Below are 20353 nucleotides of genomic sequence, written 5' to 3'. Positions count from 1 at the left end.
TACTATTTTACATAAATTCTTGTTTAGAACCTGATCTTCTCACCCAATAGTACCTTTCCATGCCAACTACATTGTCATTTATAGCTGCCTTTGACATTCATTGACAGCATAGGCCAGAATTTACTTAACCCATCTCTTTTTGGAGGGCAGGCATACATATGGGTTCTTTGCTATTAAAAACAAAGTTGAGGGGCGCCTGGGTGGCTCAGGTCATGATCTCACAGTTTGTGAGTTCGAGCCCCGCGTCAGGCTCTGTGCTGACAGCTCAGAGCCTGGAGCCTGTTTCAGATTCTATGTCTCCCTCTCTCTCTGACCCTCCTCCATTCATGCTGTCTCTCCCTGTCTCAAAATAAATAAATAAATATTAAAAAAAAAATTAAAAAAAAAAAAAGTTGAGGGGCACCTGGGGGCACCTTAGGATTCTCTCTTTCTACCTCTCACTCTGACTTTCCCCTGCTTGTGCTCTCTCTCTCTCTCTCCAAATAAACAAACAAAATAAATAAACTTTAATAAATAAATAAGTAATAAAAACAAAGTTGAGGGGCACCTGGGTGGCTCAGTCAGTTAAGCATCCGACCCTTGGTTTCGGCTCAGGTCATGATCTCATGGTTCGTGGGATCGAGCCCCGCATTGAGCCCCGCGCTGACAGCACGGAGCCCGCCTGGGATTCTCTCTCTCTCCCTCCCTCGCACTTCCTCGCTCTCTATTTCAAAATAAATAAATAAACTTAAAAAATAACAAAAACAAAGTTGAAATACAGTAAAGGGTGCGTGAGTACAAAATCTTTACCTAATAACAATGTTTAAATGAAAGACCAAAGTAGCCTTCACCCAAATGATTTGCTCATTCTCCCACCACCACCCCTCAATCATTTATTTCATTCATTTATGAATCACACTTTACCAAGAAGCCTCCTTATTGGGCTCTTTAATCAATCATATCAATCTCAGATAATTGGAATACAGTCGTATTTTAAGAAATGCCTAAACATGAATTTTACCACTTTTTCTGTGTATATAAGGTATTTTTTTCTGCCTTCCACAGCAAATATAAAGTATCGTTTTTTAATTACGAAGTTTTAAATTATGTATTCCTAGTTTTTACTAAGTTTGTTCATTATATTTAAACTTTGTTCATGGTTTACTTTTTTGTGATCTTTGTCATTCAGAATTAGAATTATCTGGTCAAAAGTTTTGAGTTTTGAGGCATGGGCCTTCACCACCCCAATACCATATTCTCCATGGTCTTTCTCCAGTTATACTTTCAGATTTAAAATAGACATATTTGGGATTTATCTGGCCTTAAGGAGTGCCCAGCTTTATATTTTCCAAACGGACAATCATTTTGTCCCAAGAAAAGCCACTTGTATCATATATTAAGTTCCACAAATACTTACAAAGTTTTACTTGGGCTCCAGACTGTTCCCTCTTCCCCCAACTGTTAGTTCCATTTTATCCACTGTTTTTTGTTGTTGTTGTTGTTTTCTATTCCTGTACCATACCACACTATTTTTTAATCAAAGCATTAATGTCTAATAGGGTAGCTCATACCCAGGAAAATTTACTGAATCTTCATCTTCATGTGCTTCTCTGAATAGATTTGCATATTTTCTTCAAGTAAGTTCCGATCAATTTTTTGAAAATTTCCTATATAGTCTTTGTTACTATTAGAAACAGGATATTCCTTCCATGATTAGGTACCATATTCCATTTTTGTAACAATTTAAAAAAGAGCTGAAAACAATGACTGATATATGACTTGAAATCACACCCTTTTTTATAACACTATGCTAACTATACTGGAATTAAAATGAAAACCCTAAAAACAAAGAATATTGCCTAAGGGAAAAAATTACACCCTTTTTATGATTATAACAGTCACTCTAAACAATATTAAGAGAAGCCATGGACCACAAAATGTTCATCATGTATATGAAAAATGAGTAATATCTAAAATATGAAACTCCTATGAGTCATAAAAACAAAAAACCAACAGAAAAGTAGGCAAAGACTATGAATAGGCAATTCACAGAAAATGGTATCTGAATGGCTAATAAGCAAATGAAGAGGCTAAACCATCTTCACATATTAAATTGGCAAAAAGAAATCTCATAGTGTTGACCATCACGTATGTGGAACAAGGGTATGGTCAATACATTACTAGCAGGATACAAATTAATGAGCATTTGGGTGGGCAAAATTTAGACAAGTTAAATGTATGAACATCTTTGAACCTAGAAATTATAGTCCCAGGTATATCTTATTTATTTCCTTTTTCCCCAGGTGTGTCTTAGAAAAGTAATGATAACTTGTGGAAAAGGAAAAACGGATAAGAAACAGTCACTGCAGCACTGTTTGCATTACTGAAAAATGAAAACAGCTAGATGTCCCAAAAACAGAAGAATAGAGAAACAGGAGCGCCTGAATCGCTCAGCTGGTTGAGTGTCCGACTCCTGATTTCGGCTCAGGCCATGATCCCAGGGGGTCATGAGATCAAGCCCTGAATCGGGCTCTGCACTGAGCATGGAGCCTGGCTTGAGTTTCTTTCTCCTTCTGCTCCTCTCCCCTGCTCATGCTCTCTACAACATAAAAATAATTTAAAAAAGGAATGGAGAAATAAATTATGGCAAATTAATATAATAGAATACTATAGGCAAAAGGACTTGAGGGCATCAACAAGGATAAATGTCCACAGCAATGCTGAATGAAAAAAGTAGGTGCCAGAAGGAAACATGATACCATTTTGAAAATGCAAAATATCTAATGCTATTTAAGAACATATACTTATGCAATAAAAGTGTATAAATGTGGATGGGAAAAATTCACATTAATTTCAGAAACAGCTGCCTCTTAGGAAGGAGAGGGTGTCTTGTACTTTTTCTTTTTTTTTTTCAACTTTTTTTTTTAATTTTTTATTTTTGGGACAGAGAGAGACAGAGCATGAACGGGGAGGGGCAGAGAGAGAGGGAGACACAGAATCGGAAACAGGCTCCAGGCTCCGAGCCATCAGCCCAGAGCCTGACGCGGGGCTCGAACTCACAGACCGCGAGATCGTGACCTGGCTGAAGTCGGACGCTTAACCGACTGCGCCACCCAGGCGCCCCGTAATTTTTCTTTTTTTAATGTTTATTTGTGAGAGACAGACAAGAGTGTGAGTGGGGGGAGGGGCAGAGAGAGAAGGAGACACAGAATCCGAAGCAGGCTCCAGGCTCTGAGCTGTCAGCACAGAGCCCGATGCGGGGCTCGAACTTACAAACCGTGAGATCATGACCTGAGCCGAAGTCAGATGCTCAACTGACTGAGCCACCAAGGTACCCTGTACTTTTTCTTTAATAAAACCAGACCTGAAGCAACTATGACAAAATGTAAATCATTTGCCAACTCCGGCTGGTATGTATATGGGTATTTGTTTATTGTATTATTTGTCTTTTACTCTGTAAAAACACATTATTACTCTGTACCTTATACTGAAGTACAAAATCACAATGCAGTTGTTTTAGTATTTCATGTTTGTACACTACCAGTTTTTAGTTTCACACGTATATTTAAAAAAAATTTTTTTAATGTTTATTCATTTTTGAGACAGGGAGAAACAGATGGTAAGTCGGGGAGGGGAAGAGAGAGGGAGACACAGAATCCCAATCAGACTCTAGGCTCTGAGCTGTCAGCACAGAGCCCAACATGGGGCTTGAACCTATGAACCAGGAGATCATGACCTGAGCCGGTCAGACACTTAACTGACTGAGCCACCCAGGCGCCCCTAACACATATATCTTTTTAAATATGAAAGGTACTACTTATTCTATAATGATTTAGAAAATCAGGAATTAATGTTGAATTACATCATATCCCTTTGGCAATTACGGTTTCTTTCATTTGGGCAGTTACTACAATATGGCAAATTGTATTAATAAAGTTCTTATCTCTGAATTCTTAAAATTAACCCATTTTGATCATGATGGCTTTTTTTTTTTTAGTGTCTAAATGGTTTTTTTTTTTTTTTTTTAATTTTTTTTAACGTTTATTTATTTTTGAGACAGAGAGAGACAGAGCATGAACAGGGGAGGGGCAGAGAGAGAGAGGGAGACACAGAATCAGAAGCAGGCTCCAGGCTCTGAGCCATCAGCCCAGAGCCCGACGCGGGGCTCGAACTCACGGACCGTGAGATTGTGACCTGAGCTGAAGTCGGACGCTCAACTGACTGAGCCACCCAGGTGCCCCTAAATGGGTTTTTTTATTTGCAAACTGATATTAAAACCATTACTAAATATATATCCAAGATTAGTAAAAATATATGTCCACACAGAAACTTGTACATATATGTTTACAACAGCATAAGGTAGAAACAACTTAAATATCAACAGACAAATGGATAAACAAATTGTGGCATACACACACAGTGGAATATTAATCATCCATAAAAAGGAATGAAGTATTGATACATGCTACCACTTGGGATGAACCTTGAAAACCTTACACTAAGTGAAAGAAGCCAGACACAAAAAGCAATACATTGTATGACTGCTTTTAAAAAAAATTTTTTTTTAACGTTTATTTATTTTTGAGACAGAGAGAGACAGAGCATGAACGGGGGAGGGTCAGAGAGAGGGAGACACAGAATCCGAAACAGGCTCCAGGCTCCGAGCTGTCAGCACAGAGCCCGATGCGGGGCTTGAACTCACTGACCGTGAGATTATGACCTGAGCCGAAGTCGGCCGCTCAACCGACTGAGCCACCCAGGTGCCCCATGCTTTTAAATGATATACTCAGAGGGGAAGGGACCTGGACCTGTCCTGAGTCTATGTCATCCTCTGTGATCCAAAGAGTGTCCCTGTCAAGATCTAGCCCTGGAAGTTATAAGAGAATTGTTCTTCAACCTGCCCCAGTGAAGTCAAGCTTCACTTGACTTCACTACAAGCTACCAGCTGTAGCCCCAGTGACCAGCACAGCTGGCAGGAGTTTGGCACACCCAGCCCTTGGTGCTGCCTGAAAGCTTCTGTTGAAGCTCTTCCATGTGGAACTGAAATCACCTACTTGCTTGAGTGGTTCTCACTAAAAAATCAGGCCTAAGCTGAACAGTCTATAAAAGAATATCAGTGTTTTACTCCAAAAAATGTAGGAGAGGAAGCAGTGTTTGAGGGTTTAATGCTAAGTTTTACCTGTCCTTAAATCTGTAGAATATGCTATGTTAATGCTACCTTATATTTGTATCAAAGTTAACAAAAAGTAACTGGCTTTCCAAAGTGTAATACTATTGAATTTGTAAACAAACAGAAAACAAATACAAAGGATAATTTGTCTTATACATTCAATTTGTAAATAGCAAGGACTGTTTCTAATAAATTCCATTTATTTTAATGTAAATACAAGTGATACACTTATTAAAGTTCCTACTTTTTTTTAAAAAAGATTTTATTTTTAAGTAATCTCTACACCCAACATGGAGCTCAAGCCTACAACCCCAAGATCAAGAGTCACAAGCTCTACTAACTGAGCCAGCCAGGTGCCCATGAAGTTCCACTTTTGATTCAACAAAACAAAACAAAACACAAAACAGAATAGAACAAAGATATATCCAGAATATATAAATCTAGAGATGGAAAGCAGAACAGAAGTTACTAGGGGAAGGGGGAAAGGGAGAATGGTAATTAGTTAATGAGTATGGGTTGTTTTTTTTTTTTTTTTTAATTTTTTTTTTTCAACGTTTATTTATTTTTGGGACAGAGAGAGACAGAGCATGAACGGGGGAGGGGCAGAGAGAGAGGGAGACACAGAATCAGAAACAGGCTCCAGGCTCTGAGCCATCAGCCCAGAGCCTGACGCGGGGCTCGAACTCATGGACCGCGAGATCGCGACCTGGCTGAAGTCGGACGCTTAACCGACTGCGCCACCCAGGCGCCCCATGAGTATGGGTTGTTTTTTGAGGGGGTAATGAAAACCTTTTTTAAACTACAGAGGTGGTCATTGCACAACACTGTATATACACAATATTCCTCCAAATTGTAATTTTACAATGTTTAATAGCATATTATGTGAATTACACCCCAATTTAAAAAATATGTTTAAAAAGACTGAATAAAATATAATGACACTGGTCTGTAGTTTTCTTTCATTAGTAACTGCTTCCTTTAGGTTTTTATTACTAAGAACCAGAAAAAGATTTTTAATCGTACATCAGAAACACAGGAATAAACTTGCATTATTTATAGTTAAGTATAAATAAAAATAAAATATCTATAGTAGTAAAAAGGTTTTTCAAAACTTATCTATGATGTATTCAATTCGAAATAGAACTTCAGGTTCTGTAATAAAAAGTCTTTTTTTTTAACTTTTTAAAAAAAGTTTATGTATTTATTTTGAGAGAAAAAGAGACAGAATGTGAGCAGGGGAGAGGCGGGGGAGAGAGGAAGAGTGGGAGGGAGTGATGGAGGGAGGGAGGGAGGGAGGGAGAGGGAGAAGGAGAGGGAGAGAGAGAGAGAGAGGGAGAGAGAGAGAGAGAGGGAGAGAGAGAGAGAGAGGGAGAGAGGGAGAGAGGGAGAGAGGGAGAGAGGGACAGGGGGAGAGAGAGAGGGAGGGAGAGGGAGAGAGAGAGAGAGAGAGAGAGAGAGAGAGAGAGAGAGAGAGAGAGATGCAGCACACAAGTGCGCGCCAGAGAATCCCAAGCAGGCTCCACGCTGTTAGTGCAAAGCTAGCTTCCAATCCTGTCTTCCTCTCTCTCTCTCTGCCCCTCCCCCACTCACACTCTGCCTTTCTCAAAATATAAACATTTAAAAAATAAAATAAAATGACTTGAAGGAACAAAGGAAATATTTAATCTCCATCATTTTGAATTTTTAATCTGAGATAATAATCTGTACAAATTCAAACTCTGCAGGAATACTTTTCTGATCTTTTAACCTTCAATAATGAATTCAATAAATGATTTCCTTAAATCAGCGAGAAATGCTATAAAAACAAAATAAATAAATCTCTTTAAGTTAAAAGGGAGAACATATTGTCAATTTTTTGAAGTAAATGAAGTATTGTATTACAGACTAAAGGCAATGTAAAATTATAATTACCTTGTCTTTCTCAGTTGCATCCTTTGACTTCTTTTTCTTTTTTAAACTATCCTAAACATACAAACATATATATATATCAATTTTAAATTTAAAAGATACAGCATAATAGTATAAGGACAAAAATACCAAAACAGTGATTTGCTCTATGATTCACTCAATTTATTATATAAACTGGAAAAAGTTTACTTCAATGCCAGAATTTTATTCTGAAAATGTAGGAGGAACGTTATGTTGTGTATATATGTGCTTGTAAGGAAATGGGCATTCTTCATTTATCTAGCTACATATCAAACCTAGGTATACCTCAAAATAATAATCTAACAGATTATCTGTAATAACCACCTAGTTTATTTAAAAAATAAGACAATGCCATCTGCCTATTTTTGCCCGTGGTGGTCATATGCATGGGAATTCTAATTCACACTGACTGTGGACGTCCACCAATCTCATTTTCCTACTCTCCTTGTAAGGAGGAGAGGCTAGAATTTCTTTCTTTTGATTGTTTCAGTTCTAGCCATTAACCTCCCTGAGCCTTCCTTATCCAAAAAGTGGATGAGGATTGAGTTAAAATGTCAAGTGCTTACAACTATGCCTAACACAGAGGAGGCACTTGGACAAATATTAGCTATCATTATCATGAGACTGAGTCTTCAGCCTTAAAAGACAAAAAGAAAACCAGTGTTCACTGACTACTTTCTAGATGCCAGGAATTTTGTCAAAAGAAACGACACTAGGACTAGTAGAGATCTGCCACAAAACCAGACAGTTGTTTTGTTTTTCTGAGACCCTAGGTTAGTGTTTGTCAAATTGTGGTCCGAGGACACCCCTATATCAGAATCATAGAGAACATCTATTAAAAATGTAGACTTCTGAGCCTAATCAGATTTACTGAATCATACTCTCTGGAGATGAGGCCCAGGAATCTACACTTTTATTACAACTTGCATGTATTCCTTATTATCACAAATGTCTGAGAGCCAATGCCAATTATGTTTCACAATTCTGGACAGTACAGAGCAGATTTAGGAATAGGATACTGGACCAGATAGTACAGTATGTTTTTTTCTCTAAACTCTGACTTCTTTATGAAAATGGAAAAAATAGTATCTGTCACATTTATCATAAAGCTATCATGGAAATGTTGAGAGATGGAGACATATGTGGAAGTACTTAGAGAACAATTGAAAACCATATGTAAGATATTAAGTATATCAATTAAATGGCACAGACCATCAAAGTACAAAAAAATAGTATCTCATTTCCAAACTGAGAGCAATTTAAGATAGGATGACTTAAAAGAAGCTAATTAAATGTGGTTTGCTATCCAAAATGCTGCTAATTTAAGTAATTTTACCTTACTGTCCGATTCAGTTTCTGACATGGAGCTTTCAGAAGATTTATGTGAACGATTCTTCTTTTTCTTTTTTCTTTTTCCTTGTTTTTTATCCTATATAAAACATTTTTACAAACATTTGCTTTGTTTCAAAAATATAATTGATGCATTTTATTAATATAAAAACTTTATCCATGAAAGAACCAAGTTGTAAATACATGTTTTACCTAACAGTATTTTTAAAGTAAACTTTATGCCCAATGTGGGGCTTGAGCTCCTGAGCCTGAGATCAAGAGTCACATACTCTACCGAATGAGCCAACCAAGCACCCCCTTAGTAATTGTGTAAAGTATAACTTATACTAACCTTCCTGTTTTATAAAAAAAAGTCAAGTAATTTGAGTCACATGTACCCTCTAGCTTCTAGTCAGATAGCATTTTAGATTTTTAAACTGTATTTCTTCTCTGATATTTTTAAGTGAATAAGATAAATTTAGGAATATAAAAAAAATATGTTAATATTTAAGTATCTAGCTGTTCATTCCTGTCAGTGCTCTCAGTTATGGATAATTAACCAAAACCTGCAAGTCAACATTTCTAAAACATTACATAATGGATTTCCTCTTGTCATTAAATAAATTAGAGATTATTATTTCATGAGCCATCACAGGCAAACCTTACCTCATCTTCAGAATCCGAAGAACTGCTGGAAGAATCAGAGCTTGATGAAGAAGAAGATGAATACTTGACCAAGCACAAAACAATTAAAGCTTGTGAGATGCAGGAATTTTTTTATTACTAAGTCTTTCAAATACTTAACAAAAATCAATCTAGTGGCTGAGAAACAGATGTTGTATTATTCTGAAGACTTAAACATTAAAAAGTGAAATGTCATATGCCCTTACACACACACACACACACACACACACACACACACACACACGCCTCAACAAAGTAACAGATATGGCAATGGTAGTCAATTTTCCCCTTTCCCTCCCTGATAGCAACAGAGGAGTTACTAGGTTATAAGGCGGGTGGTGCCTTTCTTTATATTGCTAATAGAACAAAACCACCCATATCTACCAAAGGACCTCCAGGCTCCTTGACTCACTGACAGCATACAGGTTGTATAAATTATCTTACTTTTCTTGTAAGCTCTTAATCGTAACATTTAGAAAAATGGAAAACTTTTGCTCACCCTACCAGATTTCTTCTTTTCTTTTTTCTTTCTCTAAAAACAAACAAATAAAAGTACAAATCTAAATAAGCTGATGTGAGTTTTTAATATTATACTGATAGTAGTACACCCAACTGTGATATTAAAAACAACATTAAACTCTTACCTGCTTTTTTTTGGATGAGCTCTCACTTCCACTTAATAATTTCTCCCTGTGTTTTTCTAGTTCTTTCTTCCAGTTCTGCAAAAAGGTTATGAACAACATCAAAGGCTATCTATCCCATTCTAACACACCTGATATAGACAGCTACTACTTCCTTCCCTCTATCCTCTATTACCTCCCACCATCTCAGCCTCTAAGAACAGGGAAAAGGTATTCCAGGTGCCAGAACCCTGTCACCAAAGAATCCTCTAAAAGCTCTTTATTAAGGGGGATATTAAAGAGTGGGAGCTCTCCAGTGCATATTGAGGAGTACGTATTATCACTGAAGCTGACAACTTTTTTCAAAAAAAAAAAGAGATTCTCTTTCCAGACAGTAAAAACTGAATTAATCTATATTGTACCTGAAATACTACATACATGTTTGTGACCAAAACAGGCAAACATCATGGAAAACTCAGAGTAATATGGGGCCATGGGGGCAGGGGAAGATAAAGGGAAAAACCCAGATGACCTAAATTACCGTAAGATGATTTTCCACTTTTTAATTTTTTTGCTCTTTTTATTTTAAAGAAATCGTGCATTTATATACAAACCTGTATTCAATGTACAGAGTGCCCTTAAACCTAAAAACCATGCCCGACCCCTGATTTGTTAAAAAATTATTTCATATTTCTTTTTTTTCTGTTTTTAATGTTTTATTTTATTTTTGACAGAGAGAGACAGAGCATGAGCGGGGGGAGGGGCAGAGAGAGAGGGAGACACAGAATCCGAGGCAGGCTCCAGGCTCTGAGCTGTCAGCACAGAGCCCGATGTGGGGCTTGAACTCACAGACCATGAGATCATGACCTGAGCCGAAGTCGGATGCTCAACCGACTGTGCCACCCAGGCGCCCCAATGTCATATTTCTTTTAAGAAAACATATGTGTCTATTTTTTCAAACAGGTACTATTTACAAACCTCATTCATTTTTTCTTCAAATTCAGCCAATGCCTTGGAGCCTTTCTTTTTCTTCTCTAGTTGTTCTTTCACTTCTTCCCTTAATAAAATAGACACATAAGTTTTCAAGCAATTCAAATTAGAGATGAATACTTACAAACAAAACCAAAATTTCGTAAATAAAAAAATATTAGTATCCTAATAAACTTCCATTCCAGTGTTGACACATTTTAAAGTTCTTTGTTCATAGCCTTATAAGTCAATTATCATTAACACAGTCTTTCAGATAACACTGATTATTCCTTTCCCAAACATGGATTACAAGAGCTAATACACCAAACGTTTGAGCACTGTTTTCAATACATTTTCCTTTAATCCTTACAACAATCCTGTGAGAAAACACAGTATTATTACACCAATTTTACAGATACGAAGCAAAGCTTGAGGCAGGTAAGAAATCTGCCTAGGGTCCCAAAGCTGATAGTTTCAGTGTTAGGGAGAGCTAAGGTCTATTTAAACTACTAAATTTTTTAATTAAACATCTATTTTACAATGCACCTCTCATACTGCACAGAAGAGTTGGTACAACATGCCTGATTGCTAATTCTCAGAATGGCCTGCTTACAAGTTTGGCCTTGGCTGGCATCTGGGAACTTGGATTTTGAAGGCTCCTTACCATTCCGTTAAGAGTGGCTCACTGTGCCTATCTGTACAAATACTACTGCTTAGGCTGAACCTGTACTTCAGGGAGTCTGGAATTTTGGGATCTGATAGGGAGAGGCTGACTAGTCCCCAGTAAAAACCCTGGGCACACTGAGTCTCTAATGAACTCCCCTGGTTGGCAACATTTCATGTATGTTAACACAACTCATTGCTGTGGGGGTTAAGCACATTCCATGTGACTATATAGGAAGAAGCCTTGGAAGCCTGAGCCCAATCTCCCCTGGACTTCACCCCATGCAACTTTTCTCTTTGCTGATTGTGGCTGGTACTCTTTCAGTGTAATAAGTCTTACCCAAGAGTACAACTATCTGGGAGTCCTTCTAGCAAATTACACAACTGAAGGGCTATCTTGGGGGACTCTAATACACACATAATATACTTTCTCGAGCACTTCCCCTTAAAGTTCATTTCTTCTCACCAATTTTGAAGGTAAAATGTATTTTGTTTTGGGATAATTTTCTGGTATGCTGCAACAGTCAACAACAGCATTCATGAAAACTCTAAGAGGTAGACATGGCTTACTTTCTCTTTAACTCAAAGGAAGAGTCCTTGTTACATATAAGCAAAACTTTCAACTATAGTTATCCAGCTTTTAGGGGCACTTACAAGCATTATGAAGCTAACAACTCTGAAACTTGTCATAAGTTATCTCAGGAGTCTGATATTTAATAATAAGACATACTAAAAAAAAAGTAAGGCCAGTGCTGTGATGCTTTATTTACAAATAATCAGAGTTACTCAATGAGGGCAAATAAAAACCCAAAAAACAATTTAAAACAAAAATTTTTTAATGGGAAATTCAACTTATTGAAAAGCCATCAGGTAAGAATAGAAACATGGCTTAACATTATCCTTCCTAACACCTACTTACACTTCAATGAAGGGCGAGATTAGTCAAACCTACCATTTTAAATAGCTTAAAACTGCAAACTTAAGGTCTCTTTTAGGGGATAGAGAAGAGATTGATATGAAAGGTTAACTGTTAGCTCTTTAGCTACACAGGGTGGTGGCTTCTCAAGTATTTGTTCTATGCTCATGCATGATGCGTGTATTTCATACATTGAAAAGAAAGCACCAATGAATACCACTTCAAAAAATTATGTATCTGACAATTGCTTTGCAATCAATTAAAACTGTAACAGTAACCTTTAAAAAATCTATGAAAATCTTATAAATGGTTAAATTGTTACACAAATACCAGGTAGGCCTTGGTCGATTCAGATAATCTTGGATTGTTGGCCCTGAAGACTGGATTGGACCCCTGGATCTGGCCATTGCTATTGGGTTCATATAGGCCTTGAGGAAAGAACAAAAATTAACTCAATTAAAAAAAAACAAACATCAAAAATGCAAATGTTCACTTACTCACCAAGCAATTTTTATTATAAATGCATACTATGTCCAACTAAGCATGAATAATCTACCAAATTTTTCATTACAAAAAAAATTAATACTCTATTAAGTCTCAAAAGTTCAGGAGATGAATCATATCACTATTACATAGAAAAAAAATTTTTTTTACCAGAGATTTAAAATTAAAAAAAAATTTTTTTTAATGCTTATTTATTTCTGAAACAGAGGGAGAGAAAGAGAGAGACACAGTGCGAAAGGGGGAGGGTCAGAGAGAGAGGGAGACAGAGAATCTGAAGCAGGCTCTAGGCTCTGAGCTGTCAGCACAGAGCCTAATGTCGGACTCGAACTCACAAACGCGAGATCATGACAGGAGCCGAAGTCAGCCACTTAACTGAATGAGCCACCCAGGTGTCACCCCACCTTTTTTTTTTTTTTTTTAACTTTTTTAACGTTTATTTATTTTTTCGAGACAGGGTGAGACAGAGCACGAACGGAGGGAGGGTCAGAGAGAGAGGGAGACACAGAATCCGAAGCAGGCTCCAGGCTCTGAGCTGTCAGCACAGAGCCCGACGTGGGGCTCAAACTCACAGAACTCACAGACTGTGAGATCATGACCTGAGCTGAAGTTAGACGCTTAACCAACTGAGCCACCCAGGCGCCCCCCACCTTTTTTTTTAAACTGGAGATTTAATAAAAATAATAATGATACCTCTTTCTTACTGTAAGAAGATTTTATGTTTTCTCCTAAAGCCCAATAATCCCATGAGATGGTAACACTATGCTTACTGGCAAATTAAGAAACTTGGTTGCAAAATAAAGATCTAACTTTATTTTTTTTAAGTGTATTTATTTTGAGGGAGGAGAGACGGAGCGGGGGAGGGGCAGAGAGTGAGAGTGGGGGAGGGGCAGAGAGAGGGGGGAAGGAATAGAGACTACCAAGTAGGCTCCATGCCCAGTGGGGAGCCTGATGTGGGGCTCCATCCCAGGAGAGCGAGATCATGACCTGAGTGGATATCAAGAGTCAGATGCTTAACCAACTGAGTCACCCAGGTGTCCCAAAGATCGAACTTTAAATTCATCACTTATTCTACTATATCTTTTATCTCAGGAAATACTATGCCATACTGATGGCAATTTTACTTGCCAATTGGTAACGTCAAATATTAAATTATGGACAGACAACAAAAGAAAAAAAAACAGCAGGACTTCACCAACATTAAAATATCTGTTTATTGGGGTGCCTGGGTGGCCAGTCGGTTAAGCATCTGACTTTGGTTCAGGTCATGATCTCACAGTTTGTGAGTTGGAGCCCTGCACCGGCCTCTGTACTGACAGCTCAGAGCCTGGAGTCTGCTTCAGATTCTGTGTCTCCCTCTCTCTCTGCCCCTCCTTTGCTTGTGCTCTTGCTTTCTCTCTCAAAATAAATAAATAAACTTAAAAAAAAAAATCTGTGTATCAAAGAACACTATCAAGAATGAAAAGACAATCCACAGAATGGGAGAAAGTATTTGCAACTCACAGATCTGACAAGGAATTAATATCCAGAATGCCTAAAGAAATCATACAACTCAACAGCAAAAAACTCTAACCCAATTAAAAAATGTACAAAGGACTTATATAAACATTTCTCTAAAGAAGATATTCAAATGTCCCATAGCACATGAAGAGATGTTCAACTCCCTAGTCACTGTCCCAACCAAAGACACTGACAATCCATTAATGCAAATCACGATGCAAATGCAAAGAAAATGCAAATCAAGATGCATCAATGCAAGATGCCACCTTGCATAAGAATGAAATTCTTAAACATGCTACAATATGGATGAACCATGGAAACATGCTAAGTGAAATAATCCAGATATAAAAGGCCAAATACTGTACGATTGAACTTATATGAGGTATCCAGAATAAACAAATTATGGATAGAGATAGAAAGTAAAAAGGTTTCCAGGGGCTGAAGGGGAACAAATGACTGAGAATTACTCTTTAACGAGTACAAAGTTTCTTATCTGGGATGCTGAAAAAGTTCTGGAGGGGGCAACTGGGTGGCTCAGTCAGTTGCGCTTCTGGGTCAAATTTCGGCTCAGGTCATGCATGACCTCATGGTTCATAGGTTTGAACCCTGAGTCAGGCTCTGTTCTGACAGCATGGAACCTGCTTGGGAGTCTCTCTGCCCCTTTCCCCCCCACACACATGTGTGCCCTCTCTCTCTCTCTCTAAATAAACTGTAAAAAAATAGTTCTGGAAATGGACAGTGGTGACACTTGTACAACACTGTGAATATATTAATGCCACTGACAAACAGTTAAAAATGGCTAAGACAATGAACTTTATGTTATGTTTATTTTTACACAATAAGGAACTCTACAAAAATCAAATTCTGCTGTCTATACTGAACTTACTATGACAGAAAAAACACATTTTTAGATACTTTAAAAAAAAAAAAAACATATCCAGACAAAATAAAGCAGGTTTCTTTATTAATGACACTATCTAGCAAAGAGATACTGTTTTATGAAAATTAACTGTGCTACATATATAAAATTTGGTCTTTAAATTAGTCTCAACTCCTTGATCCTCATATTTGGTTTTCCAAATTTAATCCAAGTCAACAATCATTTATAAAAACTCTTCCACTGTTTAAACAAAAAGAATTCTGGTCAAAAATTACTATTATCAACATTGATTTTAAGGCCTTAAACTTAAGACTTAATATTCCAAAAGAAGTGAAAGAATGTATTTGTTGCATTTTATTTAACAAAACCCTTGAAAATAACCAACATTTCCCACCCTCAAAACAAGTATGAGTTATATTATTTCCAGATTTCTCTGGCAGATCAAACAACATAAAACTACTATAAACAGTACAAACTGAGAACTAGTCCCATTCAACCGGATACTGCCTAATTAATTACATGGGATGAAAAAGTCCATTAACATAATTTTCTTCCATGCAGGAATTAATGCTAGAACTCCTAATGTCAGGCATGTTTACAGAATCAGGGCTAGATGTGAATATCAAATCCAACTCAAGAGAGAGGCATATAGTGACATTCTTTACATCAACTGTTATGTCTTTGAGTATTTCAATCAACTGCCTCTGCTGAGAATTTCACTCAGTTCATGTAGTTCATGTGGAAATATGACAGCCAACGGAAGCTGCAATAGAGGAACTGTGGCCCAAATAATGACACTGACAATCCTAATAACCAGAAGCAAATATATGTGCAAAACTAAGTTCATCATTTTTAAAACAGGAGATATCTATCACCTTCCCATTTCTTTGGTCCCATGTCATAATTTTAGTAGCACTTACCAGTAAAATATCTTAAGTTTAAAACTGTAAAAACTGTTTATTTCCAAAGAATGCAAATATATACAAGGATGTTCAAAACTAAATTACTAAAATAGGGAAAACTGAAAACACCCAAAGAGCCATCAAATTGAGATTCATTAATTATATATTAAAATATACCTTCAAAATGAAATACTATGTAGCCATAAAAAGAGAGATCTATAGTTTCTGATATGGAAAGATGTCAGAGATTTCCTAAATGTGAAGCAAAAGCAGGTGGCCAAAATATAAGATGCCATTTTAATGAACAACTATAGATTTTTTAAAAATCTAGATGCATTAGGGGGCCTGGATGGCTCAGTCAGTTTAAGCACCCGACTTCAGCCAAAGTCATCATCTTGGGGTTCGTGAGTTCGAGCTCTGTGTCAGGCTCCGTGCTGACAGCTCAGACTCTGGAGCCTGCTTCAGATTCTATATCTGCCTCTCTCTACCCTTCCCCTGCTCATGCTCTGTCTCTCTCTACCAAAAAAATGAATAAACCATAATAAATCGATAAAATATCTATATGCATCAAAATGTAAAGGCAGATGTCCACTTTCATCATTTCATACACTGGAAAAAATTTTTTAAAAACAACAATTCATGGGGCGCCTGGGTGGCGCAGTCGGTTAAGCGTCCGACTTCAGCCAGGTCACGATCTCGCGGTCCGTGAGTTCGAGCCCCGCGTCAGGCTCTGGGCTGATGGCTCGGAGCCTGGAGCCTGTTTCCGATTCTGTGTCTCCCTCTCTCTCTGCCCCTCCCCCGTTCATGCTCTGTCTCTCTCTGTCCCAAAAATAAATAAACGTTGAAAAAAAACAATTCATTACCTTTATAAATGAAAAAAATCAAAAAAACTACACACAAACATTATCATAATAATAAAGGTAAACAAAATGAGAAAAATTCACTCACAATACTGCCACTCCAATTCCAAGAGCGGAACTGTTTTCAAATAAAAATTCACAAACAGTACAGTCACAACTTATCACTTTAATTAAAAAAAATTGGGGGGTGCTTGACCAGTTCAGTCAGTAGAGCATGTGACTCTTAATCTCGAGGTCATGAGTTCAAGCCCCACTTTAGGCATACAGCCTACTTAAAAAAAATCGTAACACATTCACCATGTTTTACAGTCTTCAAATATACTTGGCATGTATCTTAAAAGTACATTAACATTTTTATGTTATGTCTACTGTGAAATTGCTTCCCTCAAGTACATACAGTCTGTCTTACGGTTTACTTTTCAGAGGAAAATTAAATAGTAAAGTAGTATATTCACATCCTAAGACTATTAATCACAGACAACTTATGATACAATTACAAGAGCTATCATTGTCTATGTAATACGCTTAACATAAGCTTTTGATTATAAACACTATCCTTAGTTCGCTTAAGTACACTCCAAATATCTCAATTATTTATTTCAACTATAACAGTAATATTTATTTTAAAAAACAGCAAAGGGCACCTGGGTAGCTCAGTTTCTCAAGCATCCAGGTCTTGATCTCAGCTCAGGTCATAAGCCCCTCATTGGGGGGCTCTGAGCTGACAGCAGGGAGCCTGCTTGGGATTTTCTCTCTCCCTCTCTCTCTGCCCTTCCCCTGCTCATGTGAGCACTCTCAAAACAAATAAAACTTTTTTAAAAATAGCAATATTTATTAAAGACATCTTATATGCCAGGCTCCTTGCAAAAACACTTGATGGTCTGTGCTCATAATCAATAAGCAACAGTGCTTCTTTTTACTATGAACAGAAAGGCTTTTAAAACAAAAAAAATAATTTTACAAAGATAAAGCCTTTTTGCTTATTATGCAGCAGTGTTAAAAACAATGTTCTTAACATTAAGGGGCTGGGTGGTTAGGCACCAGTTAAAACACAGAAATTGTGCAATTTCTCGAACTGTCTCACTATGACTTAATCACATTAAATGCTGTGACCTTACAAATCAAATACTTGTATTCATATATAACTAGAATTGTCTGTGGCTCCAAACTGCTGCATGAGTTTGGTAACAAAGCAATTTGCTTTTGAAATTCAGGATAGCAAATCAAACTGAAGGAATAGGTAAGTGGGCAGGTACTGAAAAGAGCAATGTGAGAACAAAATGTGCAGAACTTCATTTGTTACTTTGATTACCTATTTTTATCTAGAGCATACATCTGTTTTAGAGGGCACAAAGTAACCAAAAAGAACATGAAACTTCTGGAAAACAATGAGGACAAAGGGTGGCCATTATGAATTTAACAGCTCTTCATAAATCTTGAGAACTAAAATGTTCAGTTAAAAAAATAACTGTTCAAGAATGTACAATACCTAGAACGAACCCTAATGTAAAGTACGGACTTCAGGTGAAAATGATGTGGCCAGATAGGTTCATCAACTATAACAACGCCCTTCAGAGCAGGGTTGCAAGTAGGGGGAGGCTGTGCGTAACTGTGCACATGGAATATATGGGAACTCTCTGCACTTACGGCTCAATTTTGCTGTGAATTCAAAACCGCTCTGAAAAATCTATTTTTTTAAAGATTTTATTTTTAAGTCATCTCTACACCCAACGTGGGGTCAAACTTACAACCCTGAGATCAAGAGTCTCATGCTCTACTGACTGAGCCAGCCAGGCACCCCAGAGTAAGTCTTTAAAAAACAACAAAAACAACAACAAAACTTTCAACCTGGACTTTATGGCTTTTTTAGAAAGCAATTCTATCATCTTTAGAACTATGAATTTACCATCAATGTATGAAGAAAAACATGCCATTATTTTCAGAGGCAAACATTCATTTTATTTAAAACCAAGAGTTATAATGGGGTGCCTGGGTGGCTCAGTCCACTGAACTCTTGATTTCAGCTGGGGTTGTGGTGTCACAGTTGTAGGATCAAGCCCTGCACCAGGCTCCACACTGGGCATGGAGCCTGCTTGGGATTCTCTCTCTCCCCTCTCTTTGCCCATCCCCCGCTCATGTGTGTGCTCTCTCTCTCAAAACAAACAACAAATAAACAAACATTTAAAAAAAAAACCCTAAAAGTTATGATATACTGAACTAAGTACCAAATGACCCAAGTTTTGGTCCCAGTTTAAACAGTTCCATCTATGGTCAACTATTTTTGAAAAAGTAGGAAAGAATCAACAAATGGTGCTGGACATCACCACACAGAACATACAGAATAAACCTGGACCACTTTCCTACAGCATACACAAAAATAAATTCAAATGTGTGACATGAAACAATCAAAATCCTAGAGAAGAATACAGGCAGCAACTTCTCTGACCTTGGCTGTAGCAACTTCTTACGAGACACACTGTCCCAGGAGGCAAGGAAAACAAAAGCAAACATGAACTACTGGGACTTCATCAAGATAAAAAGCTTTTGCACAGGGAAGGAAACAATCAACAAAAGTAAAAGGCAGCCTACAGAACTGGAGAAGATAATTGCAAATGACATATCTGATAAAGGGTTAGTATCCAAAATCTATAAAGAACTTATCAAACTCAACACCCCAAAACACATAATTCAGTTAAGAAATGGGCAGAAGAGTGGCGCCTGGGTGGCTCAGTCGGTTAAGCGGCTGACTTTGGCTCAGGTCATGATCTCACGTTCCGTGAGTTCGAGCCCTGCGTCGGGCTCTGTGCTGACAGCTCAGAGCCTGGAGCCTGTTTCAGATTCTGTGTCTCCCTTTCCCTGACCCTCCCCCGTTCATGCTCTGTCTCTCTCTGTCTCAAAAATAAATAAACGTTTAAAAAAAAAATTAAAAAAAAAAAAAAAAAAGAGATGGGCAGAAGACATGAATAGACATTTTTCCAAAGACATCCAGATGGCTAACATGCACATGAAAAGATGCTCAACATCACTCATCATCAGGTAAATACACATCAAAACCACAATGAGATACCACCTCACACCTGTCATAAGGGCTAAAATTAACACAGGAAACAACAGATGTTGAGGATGCAGAAAAAGGGGAACCCTCTAACACTGTTGCTGGGAATGCAAACTGGTGCAGCCACTCTGGAAAACAGTATGGAGGTCCCTCAAAAAGTTAAAAATAGAACTACCCTATGGACCCAGCAATTGCACTACTAGGTATTTACCCAAAGGATACAAAAATACAGATTCGAAGGGGTATGTTCTCCTTGATGTTTCTAGCAGCATTATCAACAATAGCCAATGGATAAAGAAGATGTCTCTCTCTCTCTCTCTCTCTCTCACACACACACACACGAATATTACTCAGCCATCAAAAAGAAAGAAATCTTGCCATTTGCAACAACATGGA

The 20353-nt window shown here is 37.5% G+C and overlaps 1 protein-coding gene across 3 annotated transcripts in view; it reads right to left on the bottom strand.

Moving 5' to 3' along the window:
- The window catches only part of FAM133B (family with sequence similarity 133 member B), a 31523-nt gene that overhangs the window by 8151 nt on the left and 3019 nt on the right, over positions 1–20353 (bottom strand). For all 3 annotated transcript variants that reach the window (XM_025929808.2, XM_086696302.1, XM_086696311.1), the window contains exons 2-8: positions 12590–12687; positions 10690–10768; positions 9736–9810; positions 9591–9623; positions 9074–9136; positions 8415–8507; positions 7061–7111 (exon numbers count right to left, since the gene is read on the bottom strand). In XM_025929808.2, coding sequence (XP_025785593.1) covers positions 7061–7111; positions 8415–8507; positions 9074–9136; positions 9591–9623; positions 9736–9810; positions 10690–10768; positions 12590–12687 — 492 coding nt within the window. The remainder of the gene's footprint in view (positions 1–7060; positions 7112–8414; positions 8508–9073; positions 9137–9590; positions 9624–9735; positions 9811–10689; positions 10769–12589; positions 12688–20353) is intronic.

The sequence above is a fragment of the Puma concolor genome, chromosome A2 (genome assembly GCF_028749965.1).
Source record: "Puma concolor isolate L17-30 chromosome A2, mPumCon1.1.hap2, whole genome shotgun sequence".
In the NCBI taxonomy this organism is placed as follows: Eukaryota; Metazoa; Chordata; class Mammalia; order Carnivora; family Felidae; genus Puma; species Puma concolor.
Note: the sequence above shows the minus strand (reverse complement) of the source record. Positions and strands in the feature narration are given on the sequence as shown.